At 36.0% G+C, this 19,460-nt stretch overlaps 1 protein-coding gene and 1 pseudogene across 1 annotated transcript; one reads left to right on the top strand and one right to left on the bottom strand.

Moving 5' to 3' along the window:
* The first annotated feature begins 9,431 nt into the window (after window positions 1–9,431).
* On the top strand, window positions 9,432–12,230 carry LOC121252375 (annotated as a pseudogene).
* A 1,470-nt stretch (window positions 12,231–13,700) lies between these two features.
* On the bottom strand, window positions 13,701–19,253 carry LOC121252883 (protein NPGR2-like). The gene is given in 6 exon segments (XM_041152714.1): window positions 13,701–14,147; window positions 14,777–14,930; window positions 15,680–16,896; window positions 17,703–17,955; window positions 18,666–18,844; window positions 18,847–19,253. Coding segments are annotated over 6 exon segments (2,199 nt in total). The 5' UTR covers window positions 18,923–19,253; the 3' UTR covers window positions 13,701–13,827.
* Window positions 19,254–19,460: the final 207 nt, after the last annotated feature.

Genomic DNA, 19,460 nt, shown 5'->3' with positions numbered 1-19,460 from the left:
GTTGACAGGAACATGCATCTACATGATATTCTACAATTTAGAGGGTAATTTACCCCTGATCAGCTCTATTTCCTTTTAAATAGAAGCAACGTCTACGTCTTAGCTAGTTATATGCATGTCCTTGCAAATTGCACTAGAAATAGAAAATACTATAATAACAACAATTATTTAGATTAAAGTGGCATCTCTTTTCAACAAGGAGGTTTACGTAATTTATAAAGTTATTGTACATACCTTAAATTTTAGGATCCCTCACTTGCTTACTCCTGGCCTTAATATTAAACCAACCGGTGGGATTTGCCTTTACTCTAGAATAAAGAAAGTGGCCACTTTGTGTTAAGATAAAGTGGCCATTTTTTCTTATAGGCAGTGTTCATGGAAGTCTCAGCAAAACCACGAATAGATTGAACACATGCCCTCACATATATAACAGAAAAAATCAGTGAATTGCAATAATCTATATTTTTTTCTTATAAATATTCAAGGATTTTGTAGGCCTAAATAGAGCAGGTAAACTTCATATCATGTTTTAATATCACGTATGTTAGAATCCCTTATCTAGTTGCTTTTACATTAACTTTATTGTAAATTCAAATTGCAATTGGGAGAGAGGTTCGCGCACATGCCTCAACTCATTCAGACTTCGTATATGGCCTATCAAAGGCTATATATGTATATCCACTATAGTTAAAGTAGCATGAAAAAAAACAAACATTAATAAGAAAATATATATATTAGTAATATGATATACCTGCAGTTTTGCACCCTAAGTGGCTCATGCCCGGGTCCCTCCATGGACACACTAAGTGTTGCTCCACTTCTTTAGTGCTGGTACTGTTCCAGTTCCAATTATAATTTGATAAATTAAAGCTTATTTCTCAACACTTGTAAATAAAGTTGTAATGCAGTTTCTTAGGTTATTATTTACCTCGAGTTTATTTGTCAAGACTTGTAAATAAATTTCAGCTTATTTCAACTTCTGTAGTTTGTGGATACCATGGTGCAACATTGTCTTGCAGACTGATTTATTTACAATCAATCGCAAACATTCCCTATTTACCACGCCTAGTCAACAGACAATCTTTAAAAAGCTATCTCAAGCAATCCTTTCCATATAATTGGAATTACTAAAGGTAATTTTTCTACGTAATTCTACATTTCCAATAATATTCTGCTAAATTTAGTATAATGATTATCCTGACTCAGAAGAACATGTTGAACCCCAAATACATAGCAGTCATTTCTATATATGGTGGTATCACCCTATACGGTTTTAACTAGTCTACAAAGAACTGAGCAGCTAATAGGTATGGTTACTCATAGTTTATAACACAAGTTAGACATCGACTCTAAAACAGACCACTTAATTAGGGCTGATGTGCGTGCAATGTATAAGTGAATAATATTCAAAGTGCATATGATCACACACAGACTAAATGACTTGCACTCCAATTGGATAACATAGGTTGTAACTGCCTCTAAAAATGCGATACACTTTCTGAAAAAGGGTTGGGAATGCAAATCTTTCATATGCAAACAAACTAGAGCTATATGCAGAAACCCCAAACTTAACGTATGTAGACATCTAGTGGGGTTCATTTTCTGCGTATAGTAGGATGTGATAAGAAAAGACACATTGCATATGAGGCTAAGCTAGTGGCTGAACCAGGTATAATTACAAATCTCCTAAGCACACAATTTGGAGTGTATTTTAATAAGAAAAAAATTTAAAAACCATGCACCTATACCAGTTTATTTATTTAACATATGTTAATGTGATAAGAAAAGACATTACTTATGAGGTAATTGGTGGCTGAACTAGGTATTATGGACAAATCTCTTAAGTACAAAAATTAGTCATGTTTTAAACAAATGAAATTAATTTAATATTCATGCCCAAATACCATGTTATTTATTTAGACTAGATTTCACAAATCCTTACGTTGTACAAATTAGGATCAATCGTAAAAATGATAAATCTTCTTTGACAATGTTATAATTTAGGCAAATTATAATTTTATAAGTTACAATGTAACTTAATTAATTGGCAAAATGTTGCAGTGCAAGGCCTAAAATAATTGCCATCTATATGTCTCTAATTCTTATTCGTACGTGAACAAGAGCAGTAATTTAAAGCACATATATTCAGAGTCGGGAGAAATATTAAGGGCGGGATAGTAATTTAATTTGGCTGGGAAATGGTGCCAGGGGGTCATTTCTTGTGATCTATAGAGCAAATGGCTGAATCTTTTCCTGGACAGCTGGCAGTTTCTTGAGTCTTTTGCTGGATACAAATTTGTACTTTGCTTAAATCTAAAGAGAAACAACGTATTGGCTGTTTTGGTAGTCCAGAAAAGGAAGCTTATAATTTGCTTATGTTCTTGTTCCAGAGAGGAAGCATAAGTTCTGGTGGTTAGCTTTTGAGGTAGTGTACATTTCCAACTCTGGAGTTGCTTCTCTTCTTCCACTAAACAGACATAGAAAGTAACCTCATTCACTGTGTTTTTGTTTGGTCTGCTTCTCTCCTTGACCTCTAACACGCAACCCAGACCCAAAACCAAGTACAAGTCATTTTGATTTTCTAATATTTTCCCTCTCCTCCTTCTGCCTAGATAGATAATTTTCAAATAGTCTTTTGCTGTGTTTTACACAATCTCACTACATACCTTTCATTTTACATGTTTTTTGTTATCTAAGTTTGGGAAAAAGTTAGAATATTGGGCATTTATATTCAAGTCTGCCATCTGATTCTTAGAAAGACTTTCAGCTGGCCCTTTTGCATTTCAAAAGGTATAGAATGCAGACACTATAGTACTTTTGGCATTTCAAAAAAAAATCTTATTAGATATGCAATAGATACCGTAAAAGCTAGTAGAGGTTATTGGCTGTTTTCTTAGATATTTCCCCATAAAGATGAGATTTCAGTAGAGGATATAAAGTGTTTATAAAGCTATTTAATACAGCCAATATAAGATACATGGTTGATTGTTAAACAAAAACAGAACTTAAAGAGAGGTTTTGGGTTTTTAAATATCATATATATAATAGTAATACACTTTATGGGAAGCTAGTACTTAAGTTAAAACCTATAGAGTGTATTTTAAATGGACGGCAAAACCACAAGTATATGTACATAAAATTTTCAAAGGTTAGGTAGATTTAAAAATTTAAAACCACTTAGCATTAAATAAGACCATACATTGACATATATCTACTACAAAGCAAAATGAGCCATTTCATACATGAAGGGAATTTGTCTTTTGGTAGATTAAGAGTACTGGCCTCAAGATATGTTCAATGGTCATGAATGAAATACAAACATACCTTTTAATTCTCAAAGTTTAATGAATGGGCAACATGTATGGAAGTTGCCCAAAACACTTTTGAAACTTTGACACTAACCTGAAATATACAGTGCAATCCTACAAGGGGCAACATTTGCAGATTCCCATGATAATTTATTTATTTATGAACCCCACAAAATGAATTGAAACATGAATTATATCCATTAAAAGTTCTTAGTCAACAAAGGTATGATCTAAGGTGCACCCAAGATTACTTGTAATATTAGTAATCTTCCCCATACATATATGTGTAGTAGTGAACTTAAAACATTTTAAACTGTTCATCTATAAGTGCATGGTCTGTATTGGTCTATTTATAATCATATACTCATTATCCAGAGGCTGAAATATGGCTTAGCTAGGTTAAGTTTGTTGTATAGTATATGCATAATGATTAGAAGTGTTTTGTTGGGTTGCATGTGACAACATTCTTCAATTGAATTCAACTAAAGGCAAGGATGTGGAGATCTGTAAAGAGGGGAAGGAGGGGGCGACTCCGACACTCGAGACCGATCATATGCTCGACCCCAGATGAAGAAACATTGCCTACGAGAAATATTTTACGAGACGAGGTGGTGGCAAATGAATCGGCTGAAGCAGTAGGAGGTGCGGGCGTACAAGAGTCCATGGAAGTAGCACAAGGTGGAGAGGGGAATATTAATACAGGTACGCCAATTACTCTATATAATAGTTATGTATATGTGGTCTAGATCAATTCGTATAGGAGTCATATTGGAGAATTTGTATTATGGTTTGTGGATCGTATTTTAATTCTAGATTTAACTCCATAACTTTTTCTTAATAGATCCACCTATTAACAAACGGGGTCGAGGGCTTGCGCGAGGTGCACTATTTGAACGCCTTCGGAAGGTGGGTAAGGTTCCTTTGGATATAAAGGATGGCCATCAAGGTCCATTGTGCGAAAATGCCTCCATCTTCACTGGTCGAGTTACATGGATCGTTAAAGTATATGCCGACATGAGGCATGAAAGCTGGACTTTTGTACTTGAGGAAGAGAAGCAATAGCTAATCGACCGTGCTAGGGTAGGTTGGTTATTTAATAGCAATCCAATTAAAATGTAGTTCTTTACGCATTTAGCTTAATGTGCATTTGATGAAAATATGTAACAACAAGCATAACTGAACTTGCAGGCAGATTTTATATTGGATTGGACGAAAGACAACCATAGGGAAATGGTTGTAACGCATTTGTTCGAAAAGTATAATGCGTATCATTATGAACTGCACAAAGTCTACCTAAAATATGCGTCACGTGAGGAGGCCCTACGTGGTGGGACACCTATGGTTCCAAAACCTGTTTGGGAGTTGCTTTGTGAGAGGTGGACAAGCAGAACATTCAAAGTATATTGTGGTTAGATTTCAGCTTCAAGTATGGCTATTTACATTATAATATTTTTTTGGTTTGTGTTAGATATGATATATATATATATATGTATATATATGTTAGATGTGATATATATATATATATATATACACTGCTACCTATTTAAAATCCAGCGGTCATTACACAAAATGAGACTTGATTTCTTGGAAAAAAATGCAGGAGAAGTCTTGGAAAAACACTATAAATAGTAAAAAACTAAAGGTGAATCATACCAGCTGGAGGAAATCCTTTGTAAGGATTTTGAAAGAGAAGGTTTGTGCCTTTTATGATGTATAATATTCGTATTATAAATGTTGTTCAGACTTGAATATTAACGTAGTAGGTTAATTATGTGTGGCAGCAGGAGACAACACCAAATATGATTGCTTTCTATAAAGAAACACATTGGTCAGCACGGAAGGGCAAATTCATCAATGGCACAACTGAACACAATTATGTGGGAAATACTTGTGTTTGAATTAACTTGTGTCAGACTATATATTGGATCAAAATTAATTTCCTTTTGCTGATTTTCTTTCATATTATTTTCAGAATCTCATGCTGGAGAGATTGAATGAGAAAAATCCCGAGGAGGACGTTGATGAAGCAGAGACTGAAATTTTCAAAGACGTGTTAGGGTTCAAATCTGGATACGCATCAGGGATGGGGCACATGGTCATTCCTGAACATTCTCCTTCAATGAAGAAGAACAAAGCTTTTATGCGTCTAGCAGAGGAGAACGAACGGAACAAAAGTGATGCGGAAATGTATAAGAGCAAAATAGAGCAGATGATGGCTGATATTGTAGCTATGAAGAGGAATTTTGATGAGTATGAGAAAATCATGAACTATCAGGTATCTGAGTTAGAGGGAAATACTGAGTCTCATAGAGAGACTTAGCAGGACGCTTAGGCGTCCCAAGTCCAGCAGTAATTTTTGTGGACTTTTTTTGTGGATGGTAACAATCCAAAGGCCATAGTGGTTTGTAGAAAAGGAACATTTGTATCTACAAACATTGCTGCCCATATTGTTAGGTTGGGTATGTTAGAACCAATGCAGGAAAATTAACAGTTGTTTTGGTATATTTTTTGCTAGTGTTTTGTATTGGAGTATTGGGGATGTTAGTAGTCTCCGTTGATTGTCTTGCCGCTTCAGAGACTTGTGGTTATGAAGGGGTAATTCTTGGCTATAATTTGTGCATTTAATTAATGGTTTGTGGACTGTATATATATTAAATGAGACTTCCTTGGCTAATATTAGTGTTGCTTTCATTATATGCAGGTTTAAGCTCTCTCATAACTTAGGTATAAATTTGATGGAATGATAGAACATCAGTTGGTGGAGATGAAGAGGGTTTCAGATTGCTGGCAAAATTTGCATTGTATTCCTTTGAGCAATACATAGCAGTAAGTATAAAGTTTCCAGCTCATTTGCTTCTATTCAAGTTAATTATGCAAATCCATGGTGGATGAATTATCATACTACATCCTTGGTTGGCACATATTCGATATTGTTAATGTGAATATTGAACATTGGTTCTTGTGTTTGAATATGTAATAGAGTGGCTTTTACATTTATGCACTTGCCCTCACATATGCCATTCCAATCAGGGTATATCTTCATACAATCTATTTATTTCATTTCTCCTTTCTTCCAACCAAGTATTACACTCTTTTCCAGTTTTAGTTTTTCTAGTGATTGTTTTGCCATTGAGCTATGAAAAAGGGTCATATTCTCTGTGGGTATTTTTTTCTGATAACGTTATTCTGTACCTAAACTAAGCCTTGATCCAACCATCTTAAAACCTAGAAGGAGTGATGCATTTTACTAGCAATGGTTGATTTATGATATTATTTTTAACACACACTTTAGTGTTTGAATAACCATGAGGCTGCTAGAATGAAGGTATTATGCAAGGGTAAAAAAACCTATGTTGTACTTCTGGATAGGAATATTTAGACAATCAAATTTTGGGATTAGTTATGATTGATCTACATCATAACATAATAGGATTTGGGTGTAGGCCTTTTTAGGATCTAGACTGAAAATGGATGGGTAGTACTTGTGGCTAGATGATGTTATTTCCTTCAAGTATGCTCTTATTCTTATAACTGGAAGTGTTTGTTTTGGAATGATCCTTTTATTTATGTATTTGCTCTGCTGCCTTTTTTCTTGTGGTTTAAAAGTGAAAAATTGCCCCTTTCCCCCAACTAGAATTCCTTGTTTCTTTCTCTTGCCTCTCTTTTCATCTGTTTATACATACACTTGTGGATCGAGTTGCCTAGGTTAGTGAAGAATCTCAATACCAAGCTTGTAATTATTTGGTTGTATTGATGCTTTGTAGCTAAATTTGGTAGTTTCAGGTGGTTATACTCACAAACATATTTGTATACTCTGGTACTGAAAGATTAATGGTGGTTAGCTTATCAAAAAAAAAAAAAAAAAAAGGTCCTGGTGTGCTAGCCATGATAAGTTGTATAGTTATCATTTGCTCATTTAAATTTCAGCTATATATTTTATGTGCCTTTTCTTTTATCTTTTATTGTTTAACCTTGTTGAATATTGTGAACGAATATAACTACACAAAAAGTTTACTCTACATGTATCAAGTGTTAGATCATTTGTTAGAAATATGTATTAATTGCTTGTACTAGTCCAATTCTCATCTTTCAGGTCTTAAAGGTACAACAGAGGATCCTTCACTCCAGGCAGGGAGCACTATTCCATAATGGACACAAACCTCAGTTCATCAGCATTAGTACTGCAGTAATGTGTCTTTTAGTCCCAAAGTTATCATCCATGCTGAACAATTACGTGGGATTTGTAATTCCATCCTGTACTTGGGTTCTATTTGCAAATATACTTGTATTTTGATGGCCTATGTTGACTGGTTAACCTAGTGAACAGATTTATAAATTACAATATTAATTATTATATATACATAATAGCTGTTGGTAATCTAAATTTTTGGTTGGATTAGTTTGATATATGTTGTTGGTTACATTTGTTGATGGATTATTGTGTTGAAAGAGTTTCAATACAGGCCTGTTTGTGAGATAACTGTAGTGATAGTGTTGATTTTTAGTTGGATTAATTGTTTTTGGGATCTGATTGGTAGGAAACCCCCTTTTTTTTTTTTTTTTTTTCTAGTAGTAGACATTGGTGAGAACAAACTTTTTAAGAAGAGTTGATTTGATCACAAATCATCTTTTCTCACCATCTTATTTCCCATGACTAATATTCCTGTGAAATGCATCTTTTTGGACAGATGATTTTGATGGAAACTATTTAACCAAACTGAGAGAAAAATTATTTTCCACCGAAAGTTGTCATGCCAAAATCTCTTTTGCCATGAATTAATCACGTGGGTAAAAGTGGACCACTTTTGTTACAAATGAGTTACACCGGAAATAACTATTTACAATCAATCAAGTTGGTTGAAAAATACTATTTTCCGACCAATTGATTGTAGTGGAAATTATAGTTTCCACCAGATACAACCTTCCGGATTATTTTGTTCCCATGAATAAATTGGTGAGTAAAACGCAAAAGACCCATCTTTTGTCACAAGCAAAATTTGTAGATATAGTAGTGTTGCCACAAAATTATTTTATGGATAACGGCATTATTACCGACTACGAGGTCATGTTAGTGGACTTATTTGCCACGAAATTAAAATGCTTTATCCGCTGTTCAGGCTATGGCAAAAAGCTAGCTTTTTCCATGAACTGAAAATTTGGTGGAAAAAATACTTTTCCCCACCGGTTATATGCTACGAGTGTCCCATGGATCATTTTAGTGGGAATAAATGATTTCCCACTAAGTCTACACTTTTTCCGACTACAGTCCCTCTTGGAAAAAATTACGATTTCTTGTAGTGAATAAGAACGTCATTTTTTATTTCAAACCTAATATTTTTAAAGCTAAAGTCTGGTGCACCTCGAGACTAACACACTCGGAACCGTTCCCGAGAGTTATTTATAGAAATTACATTATATATTATATTCTTATCCTACTCTTCTCTTGCGGTATCAAATTTTTCTTTTCTTGAAAGCATGTTAAGATGTATATGACTATGAGCAATGTCGTGAAAAGAAAATGTAAATATTGGTATTTACAACAACATGCACCTAAGATAATGAGTTTTTAGGTTGCCATTTGCAATCTTAAGACTTGAGTAGTAATAGTAGGTCTCGTTTGTTTTCTTAATCATTTTTATCTCATCTCATCTTATTTAATTATTACAAGTTTCTCAAATTTTCACACAAAATAAAATAAACAATTTAGCTTTTTCAAATCTTAAAATAATAATAATATTAAAAAATATATTTTAATAATATTTTATTTAATTTTTAACTAAAACAAATGAGTATACCAACGAACTACCAACAACAGCAATAATAATAATAAATAACAATGGATTACAAGATTATCAAAGATTATTCACTTACATTACAAGGTATTCCAATAATGATAAGAAATATTATTATTATTTCTTCGGAAATTAAGGGAATAAATTTCAAAAATATGGGTGAGAGAGGCTCGAACTCTCGACCTCAGGATCACTCAGAAGCTATGAGACCTACGCGCTAGCCAACTGCGCCACCACCCCTTGATGTTCTATCGTATCTGTAGTATTATTTAGCACATCATGAATTTAGTTCAACACGGCGTCGTTTACAAACAAAACCCTAACCAGAATCCCTTCCCTCCTCGAGAGACGACCAACGCTCTGCTCTCTCACCTTCTCGCTATCTGTCTCTCTGTCTCTGCCTCTGTGTCTCGCGTTAGAAACAGAGAGTCTAGAGAGATGGATTCGGACGAAGGAAAGGTTTTCATAGGAGGAATAGCGTGGGACACCACTGAGGACACTTTGACCAACTATTTCGGCCAGTACGGTCAGGTTTCCCAGGCCGTCATCATGCGCGACAAGCCCACCGGCCGCCCTCGTGGCTTCGGCTTCGTCGTCTTCTCCGACCCCTCTGTGCTCGACCGTGTCCTCCAGGATAGGCACACCATCGATGGCCGGACGGTCTGATTCACCTTCCTTCTCGTTGTTTTCTTTGCTTAATTTCCATTTGATTTTCTTTTAATTCTGGTCGGCCTTTTTGTGCTTTCGGCTGTTACTTTTTATGTTCGAGCGTTTTTGACATGTCCTTTTGGGTTGGCATTTGTGGTAATCTGGTCTAGTTTCATTTTCCTGGGTTATGTCGGTTTTATATGGTATTTGGCTGTTCACGGGATTTAGGTTTTTGGGGCCTGATTGAATTTGAGTTGCTGTTGACTAGAATTAATAAATTCTTATTTCATATTTTTTATTCCTAGGAAAAAAATCGTAGTATCTCGTTATCAAGTTACTCCAGTTTGGGGTATTCTCTGTTTCTTCATAGATAGGTGCTATCTCTTGTATACCATCTTGTGTACTTGGGTTATGCCTATTATTATTAAAAAAAAAAAAGTTACTCCAGTTTGAGCTGGGAGCCTTCTGCGTTTCCTTGAGATCTTAAACTGAAAAAAGACTTTGTTATACATATATAGAATGCCCAAGCCGCTTACCATGGCGATGATTCATATGGCCTTTTGTGTGTTTATCATGGAGAGATGGCATGGATTAAAGAGTTTTTATTAACAAATGTACTCACGAAGTAGTGAAAATCATTGATTTGGTTTTCTAAAGAACAACCATCCAAATTTGTACATAAACTTGTTGAAACACATTGTTTTTTCTCTGGATCTGTGTGTGCACAGAAATAAGATGCTTGTATGCAAAGGATCACACCGGTCTATTTGCTGTAGTGTATTTGGAGGGAGATACGAGTGTAGTTTCAAAGACTGGGAAAAATGGTGTTGGAGCTCAAGTCATCCTTTCTTGATACTCTATATAATTGGATACTAGTCCACAATAGTGTAGAGTCTTCTATTTCTACCTTTCATGAATTTCTAGCACTTTGTCCTTTTGCTAGTTAGGTGGATGATAGATCAGTTGTCTACTTCCTGTGTACTGGTGTTACTCCCTCTTTCCTATCAATTAATTTTATCTTACTTATGAAAAAAGTTGTTTATATTCTATTTTGGCTACACAGGTGGAGGCAAAAAGGGCTTTATCAAGAGAGGAGCAGCAGACCTCCTCTAGAACTGGAAATTTTAATGCTGGCAGAACCTCTGGAGGGGGAGGAAATTTTAAGACCAAAAAGATATTTGTTGGAGGGCTGCCTTCCAATCTGACAGAAGATGGGTTTCGTGAGTATTTTGAAAATTATGGACAAGTAACTGATGTGGTAATAATGTATGACCAGAATACGCAACGGCCTCGTGGTTTTGGTTTCATAACATTCGACACTGAGGATGCAGTTGATAGAGTTCTTCACAAGACCTTCCATGACTTGAATGGTAAATCAGTTGAGGTCAAACGAGCTCTTCCTAAAGATGCAAATCCTGGTGGTGGTGGGGTCCGAGGTGGGGGCTATCAAGGTTACAATGCCTCTGGTGCAAATTCAAATATGTTTGATGGTCGGACAGATGGCAGTAGATTTATGCAGCCTCAAACTACTGCCGGTGGTTTCCCACCATACTCTGGCTATGGTGGACCAGGTTATGGTTATGGAGGTTATGGTGGTTATGGTGTTAGTGGTTATGGTAGTGCAAATACTGGATTTGGCAATCCTGCAGGAGCATATGGAAACCCCAATGCCCCTAATGCTAGTTATGGAAGTGGGGCGCCAGGTGCGCTCAAAAATACTTGGAGCAGCCAAACTTCTCCTGGGTATGGTGCGTCAAGCTATGGTGGAAATGCAGGGTTTGGAGCCGCAGCTTCTTGGAATTCTCCAGGTAGTGGCGGTCCTATTTCTGCTCCAAGGGGTCAATCACCAAGTGGGGCTTCTGGGTATGGGAATCAAGTTTATGGATATGGTAACTATGGTGGAAATGATGTTTCTTATTCTGGTGGGTATGGGGCTACAGGGGGCGTAGTGGAAATGTCCCAAGCAACAATGCTGGTGGTGGTGCTAGTGGAACAGAGCAACAGGGGATTGGTGGTGGTTACTTGGGAAGTGGCTATGGTGACACAAATGGAAACTCAGGGTACTCCAATACAGGATGGAGATCTGACCCTTCACAAGCCACTGGGGGTTATGGAGCTGGATATGGTGGTGCTCAGTCTAGGCAGGCTTAACACTAGTAATCCAGTAGTTGCATTTCTATTGGTTACGAACTAGGTTGTACTTGCCCTATTGTGATACTCTAGGCAATGATGGCGACAGAACAAGGATTGCTTGGATTGCTTTATTCTCAGGTTTGATTGCTTTATTTTTGCTGGTTGTAGGCAGTAGCATTGCTGTTGTTATATTGTGAGAAGAAGTTTTCAGTAGCAGCATATTGGTTCGTTTATCTTTCTATAAAGAGGAAGATTTGAAGTTTACTTTATATTTGGTATGAGCAGGTCCCATTTTGTGTGCTTTTTTATTCTTATTATGAGCCAAAATATATTTGTATTATTGTCATTATTTTAATCTCTCCTCCATGCTCACCGCTGTCTAATTTCTTTATTTTTTCAAAGTCTCTCTAATTTATTTACTTTTTCGGTTTGCTAAATATCTGTTTCAACTCTTTTCAGCAACTTTAGTTTCGGTCTCTATACCACTACAACTATTACTAGTTTTTCTTTCGAGTATATTTGACCTGCTTGGCTTTCAGTATACTAGATAACACTTATTTTTGGCCACCCAATTGAGATTAGAATATCCCTGTGAAATGGAAACAAAAATATTTGGAAAACACATCCATCAATATGCTGGGGAAGGATATCAAGATTCTTAAACATCATGGGAAAATGCATTGTCCTTGTGAGAATTCATGCGTTCTACAGTTAGTGGGGTTGATTACTGACCCTTCCAATTTAGCCATTAATATGGCTGATGTGAGTCACGCATGCTCGAGAATTTACTGAATTGGAGTAAATCCATTTTCCAGTTTAAGTTGTGTACAAGTCTTTCTTTCCTTCGATTATAAGTTGTTTACAGATCACTTGAAATAAGCATAAGCCATTAAGAGTTCCAAATGTAAAACAATTTATTTATCTCATTCATATAACTATATATAAAAAAAAAAATGTTTTGGAGTGCTTTGTAGACAAGCTTGTTTCAATACAATTGACCGCCAGTGTAGAACAAATGTGTAAGCTTATCATTACGTTAAAGAAATGAGCATTTAATTTAATTTTTTTTTAAGATTAAACGAGAAATATAGGATATCAAAGTTTTATTTTATTTTTAAAAAAAAAAAAAACACTACTTTCTTGTTTAATGGCTCTATTTGGAAGCATTGTGGTAGCCTAACCAACCCTATTTTTTGAATTATCCGTTATTCCATAAATGAAGAGTCTTAGATGGGTTTTATGGGGAGGATGAAAATCCATGGAATATCGGACAGAGAATGAGAAATTAGAATGCACAACTCATTTCCCCATGCCTATTTACAGGTATTGATGCAGCATCCCTCTTAAAAATTTGCCTTCTTCCTATTGAATAGCTTTAATGGACGTTATTCTCGTCCGGGGACAGAGGGGAATGCACCATTGTTAATTTGTTTCAGTTTTCATTCTTACAAGAAAAACAATATTTAATGACCTGTTCTAGTATACAAACTTCGAATAAAAAGGAAAAATGGCTGTTGTGGTCTCTAGAATTCAATCATTTCTCAAACTAGTAACAAAAAGATTCACAATGATCCCTGAGTTCATACATGTTGAGAAATACTTTTAACCACGAAAAATCCTATAAAAGTAAACTTACAAACTAACGTAACTTGATGCGGTACGTTCAATTCTAAAGTTACTTTATTATAAAATAGATCTAATACAATTTACTTTACAATCTAACGTACTATATTACGTTTACATTAGTCATATTCTGAAGGTATGATATGTCAACAACAATTTGTTTGTGTACCACCAGATTGTGCATCTTTCTAGCATGAAACTGAACTTTCGTTTTATTGAATTTTGACTTTAAACCACAACACTGAAGATTCATATAAGAAACGGTAATCAGAGAGGAGAGAATTTTGAGGGATTACAAGATTAATTGTTTTATGTGAAACTGGTCATCTGAAGGGTTCAACTGGTGCAGACTCTTCAAGAAAAGCAGCAGCCTCAAAACATTCAGCAGCTTCTTGTAATGACAATGCAGTGCCCTCGGCTTTATAAAATAAGCCAAGATTATACCATGCAGAATGATTCATTCTGTCCAGCCGTAATGCATTCATCAGAAAGCTTCGCATAACTGCATGTGGTTGGTTACCAAGCTTCCTGAGAACCACAGCTGTGGAGATCAAGCTTGGAACAAAGGTGGGATCAATATCCAAAGCATCTCCAAAAGCTTTTAGAGCTTCTCTGTAAAGGCCCTTTGCTTCATATAGAACACCTGTAATTCAAGTTCCAATCTTTTCAATACGAGGGCTCGGCCGAAACAAAACCCAAAAATACCAGCTTTTAAAGCAATGCTCTCCAATTAATTTATTTTTCTGGAATTGCAACTGAATACTTAAAAACTAGAGGGCAGAATGAAAAGGAGTATAAATTGGCAAGCCCTACAAGTCAGCAGTTTAGCTCAGATGGAAATCTCAGATTTAAGAAATGATGGCATCGGTCTACTAGAGCCTATAAGTTCAGGTTTGGTACCATGGACAAGGGCTATCACTAAGTCTACTAGAGCCTATAAGTACAAGTTTGGTACCATGGACAAGGGCTAACACTAAACAAGATTCATTATTTACAGATAATTCCTTCTCCATAAACATTTATCTCTCTTGTTTCTAATAGAAACAACTTAAGTAAATCATATTTTTGGTACTTTGCAAAAACATTAAAAGTCAGTTTTGTATATTGAATATCAGGCGAACCCGACAAATTGGACAGTCAGTTTTGTATATTGAATATCAGGCGACGACAAATTGGACCAATAGGAAATTTTCCCAAAAGAAGGGCATTGAGAATATCATGGAAATAATTGGAAGCAAGAAAAATAATAGAATGGTGACAATATAGATATACCTGTGGCATGACATCTAGAAGCAGAGTAAGAACAGATGGCCTTGGATTTAGAAAGACAAATCTCAGCATCAAGCCATCGTGACAGGCTTATGTAGACATATGCAAGATCATGCCATACTTCCAATTCCAGACTCTTAGCGGGAGTTTTGCTGCTCTGCCAAAACTCGGAAAGTTGAAGTTAAAAAATAAAAAGAGAAAAGGGGGCTGTTTTTTGTAATGGAAACTGTATTAAGAATATAGAACTGCAATTATCCCACAATCTCAGTTAGACAGGAAAGAAGACACTAGCTCCTTTTCTTTTTCATTATTTGACTTTGAACTGATAGGGGCACGGCTCAATCTATAATTGCGCCACTAATACTTTTTTCCCTTTGTCTCTCCCTGAAGTATGAGCCTAGTTCTTCAAAGATATGTGTGTGTATATATATGTATATATATATATATATATATATATGAAGAGGACGGTACATTCTTCAAAGATATAGCTTAACAACTTTAGTGTGGTATTAAATGGCACAATCGAACAGCAAGAACCCACTGTTTCCAATATTCTTTCCCAAGAAAAGAACCTTGTCATAAATGTCTCAAATAAATACAATCATTTGTAGAATTCCTTCATTCTATCTCTCTCTGCTGGTCACTTGCAGAATACCAGATAATTAGACCTCCCATTTTCCTCATACCAAGCAGAAGTACACAGATATAATATCATGACCATACAATGATGTGAGTTTTCAAAAGTGCTCTCGAGATCTAATTTTAAAGAAACCCAAATGCATCCGATGCTATAATGAACAGATTTTAACTCCAAAACACAACGGAAAATGAACAGATTTTAAGCAAAAGGTAACAAGAATTCTATGCCAAAATATTGGAGCTCAAATGGGAAAGCAATTAACAAACCTTAATAAGCTTCTTCTCTGAATCAAAGCTTTTGCGCTGAACTTGAAGAATGGCAAGAAGCTGAGTATAGGTGTTTATGGAAATTTTTAACTGACCCTGTGCAAGTTGAAGTTTAGCTTTAGTCCGCAACAGTTCTCCCTGGTCCCATTTTCCTGACTGATCCAGTGCAGCATTAATCACAGTTACGGCATCCATGAACCGTTTCTGAGCTGATAATATCCGGGCCAATAATAACCAACTATTGACATTAGAGCCACCTTCCAGTTTCAGCAAGCGCTTTGCATGAAAAAGTGCAGCATCTAACTTCCTCTGGTCAGCATTTTCTAGGCTGAGATGGTATAGAATAAAGGAGTCGGTCACTCCTCTCACTCCCCCAGCCTTTTCCAGGGCCTGAACTGCCTCCGACTGCCTTGAGACCCTGTCTGAATCAGCAGAAACTGATTTTGAATATGCCAAAAGTGAGATGCCCAATAAAAAATGGGCAATACTTTCTAATTGATTGCATTCACCGTCCAAACTTTCAGAGGCTCTGCGAGCAAAACTTATCCCTTCTTGTGCAAGATTCGGGTATTCCACACAAATCTTTGATGCCATTAATAAAGCAGGGAGATATTTTGGATCCTCAGCTCCATTCAACAACTTTCTAAGTAGATTCACAGCAACTGAGTCCTCCCCTGCTCCATAATAACAGAGAGCCAGAGTATGGTACCTATCTTTCTGATTGATGATTCCAGGAAGCAGTTCTTCAACTTGATTAGCTAAAGCCTTCAAATCCCCTGCCACAGATAGAGCAAATGAAAGGTGATCCAGGATTGATGGATCCCACTCAATTCTCTTGAGAGAAACTTTTCTCAATAGTATCACTAACAGAAGTATAGCCTCTTCTATATTGTTTCTGGGAATGAATGAACTGTCCATTTGGGAGCGGAGATCTGGGGGGCTTGCTTCACCTCCGCTGTACAGAAGAAAGATGGCAAATTCTTTTTGGATTTTAGCTGTGGTTACTGCATCAAGATTCCAATGATGGAGGAGTGCCCGCCTGTATGACAAAATGGCTTCATGTGGAGAATCAGCAAGCGTCCATAATTCTGGAAGCAACTCCACAGCCTTGTTTAGAGTCTCCTGCAATTTACAGTCAGCACCAAAGTTTTCAGGCAAGCCTTCTGGTAATGAAGATTCAACTATGTCGAGAATAACTTTGCAAGATTGAGCAGCATCTGCAAGGATGATTCCAAACGTGAATTAGCTACACAATGATGTTCTGATTGTGAAGCTCAAGAATTCCATTTTCCCTTATTTGTTTAATATTTTTACAATCAAAAGATCATCGTTTGGCCAGATTCTCAGCCAAACATGACATGCTAAGTGGAAAGACTCTAGAATGAGGGGTAACAAATAAAATGATGGGAACCGAGTATTTTTTTTAATGAATACCAGAGTGGGTTGACATGTAAACTAAGCGTTCAAGGAACATGAAGATTCCAATTGGTTTTATCAACATCATTAACATCACCTGTGCAAATAGTGGGGCACTTGGGTGTTTACTAAACGTGCTAAAAATAGTAAAGGTTGTTCAACTCTGCTTCTACACTCTGAGAGTTACTAAATAAATAGCTTTCACTCTAAGATCATACTCATTACAGTTCCTGTTTCCTTGGGTGAGCAAAAACATGTTAAGAAGTCGCCGCTGATACTAGAAAAATCAAAAGAATCCATGACTATAGTAATAAAAGTAATTTAAACGCAAAATAAAATGAGACTGTTGAAGAAGTCGGAAGCTTTCCCCATAACAAACGCAGCCAGCACTTTCCCTTTATAAAATAACAAACGATAGTAAAGAAGCAATAAAAGGAAACCTCATGACAACGGTACCCAAACATAAACCATGCCCACAAATTTATCACCAGGAAGAACTAAAAGGAAATCAATCTACAGATTAGGAAAATGTGCAAAGATAAATAGCAGTTTCGACGAATTTCAGAAAGCAAATAGAAAATATATATGTATAACATAAAGGAAATACCTGTAAACCTCCCAAGACCCTGCAATGATTTTGCTTTGAGAAAGATTGCTTCCAAGAGTAAGCTGACAGCATGTATAGACAGAGATGGCCCAGGAGAACTCTGAGAACGTCTTTTACGACGTTGTCCTTTCTTAGCAAGGGTGACTTTTATGTTAGGAGTCACTGCAGCAATATCTATTCCTTCAAATACGTGTAAAGCAGCTTCTATGTTTCCTTTTTGATATTCATATCTTCCTAATAATGCTCTTGCTTCCTGCATGTACAGACATCGTGATCTTACAAACACAGAACAACTTATCAAAAAAATTATTCACAAAAGTCAATTTTAATAATTTCCATCATGCATTTTTTGAGGATCAAATAATTAAACACGTCCCAATACCTCATTATTGGAACCAAGGTGTAAAAAATGGACAGGTAGAAAGTGGAGAAAAGAAGAAAAAGAAATAAATGTGTGTATAGTGGAAATTAGAAGCACTGGTTGTTGATAGGACGAGTGCAAACCTTGAAAGACAGTGCTCATCATGTGATGTGGAGAAAATCTTTATGTTTAGATAGTGCGGAGGAGGGAGTAGCCTCAAATTGAAAACACTATTAGAACTAAAAGAAGGTGCAAAAGAATGAATATCAGAAAGCATGATGGACTACAATATAGATTCTAAAAGCAGCAATGACCTCCATAAATGTAGATGCTTTCTTAACGTAATTGTTGCCAAATAATAGTGCTTCGTTTGAGAACACTACAGATTTAAGCCTAGATCACTCTGATTCTCAACTACCTATCTGCACATTTACAATCACTGACTACTAAAGTACCTGAAACTGAGTTTCCAAAAACTAATTCAAATCCAAGACAAATTACACTATATAAGCTAGATAGCGTCAACCCAGGTGTAAATTAGAAAAAGTAAAGTGATTATTTAAAAGATAAGCAAGCTTTAAAGCCAAAAAAGGAAAACCGACCTCATTGTTCAAACAACCACTCTCACGCAGAGATGACTCGGCTTCTTCTATATTCCCAGTATCCAGCTTCTTTCCAATCTCACCAGCTTTAGAAGAATACGCAATTTCTGAATAATCCTTGATTGCAAGGGATTCTAATGAAGGGACCATTTCATCTACTGCTCCTAACTGCTCCCCGGGCAGAAGCACATTATCACCTTCCCAAATTTCTGCCTAATTTCTCTGCTCCTCTGGTTTTTGGTCCTATTCTGATTCATATTGCCTGAACACAATCCAAAATCTCCAATCACCAACACCACCACCACCAACGGTAAATCAATAAATCCGTTACGCAAATAAATTATATATACCCACTACACAAACTCACTAATCTGTGCTAAGGGAATGATCAATCAGACCAATTCTCATACAATAAAGTTCACGCTTTGCACGAGAAACATAATATGCCAATCAAAATATCCAACTAACATATCCCAATTATTGTGCAAACAAACTGTAAATGAAACCTCAACCCAAGAAATTGAAAGGCATCAAATTTCACATCAAACGAAAACAAAACTACAAAAACCAATATATAAGTTTAGCATAATTTACCTCAACTCCACAGTTTTTTGCAACAAATTTCTTATCAGAAAAGAAAGCCCACTAATATTCTTGAATCTCACTTGAAAGAAATCATCTGGAATTATCCAAATTCGAGCCTACCCAAATAAAACCTTCAAGAGATAATTTGAAAAGGTCACAAATTTATAATTTCTTCCCACCTGCAACCACCCGAATGACATATTCAAGGCC

Source organism: Juglans microcarpa x Juglans regia, chromosome 2S (assembly GCF_004785595.1).
Source record: "Juglans microcarpa x Juglans regia isolate MS1-56 chromosome 2S, Jm3101_v1.0, whole genome shotgun sequence".
NCBI lineage: Eukaryota > Viridiplantae > Streptophyta > Magnoliopsida > Fagales > Juglandaceae > Juglans > Juglans microcarpa x Juglans regia.
This window is presented reverse-complemented; position numbering and strand designations above follow the sequence as displayed.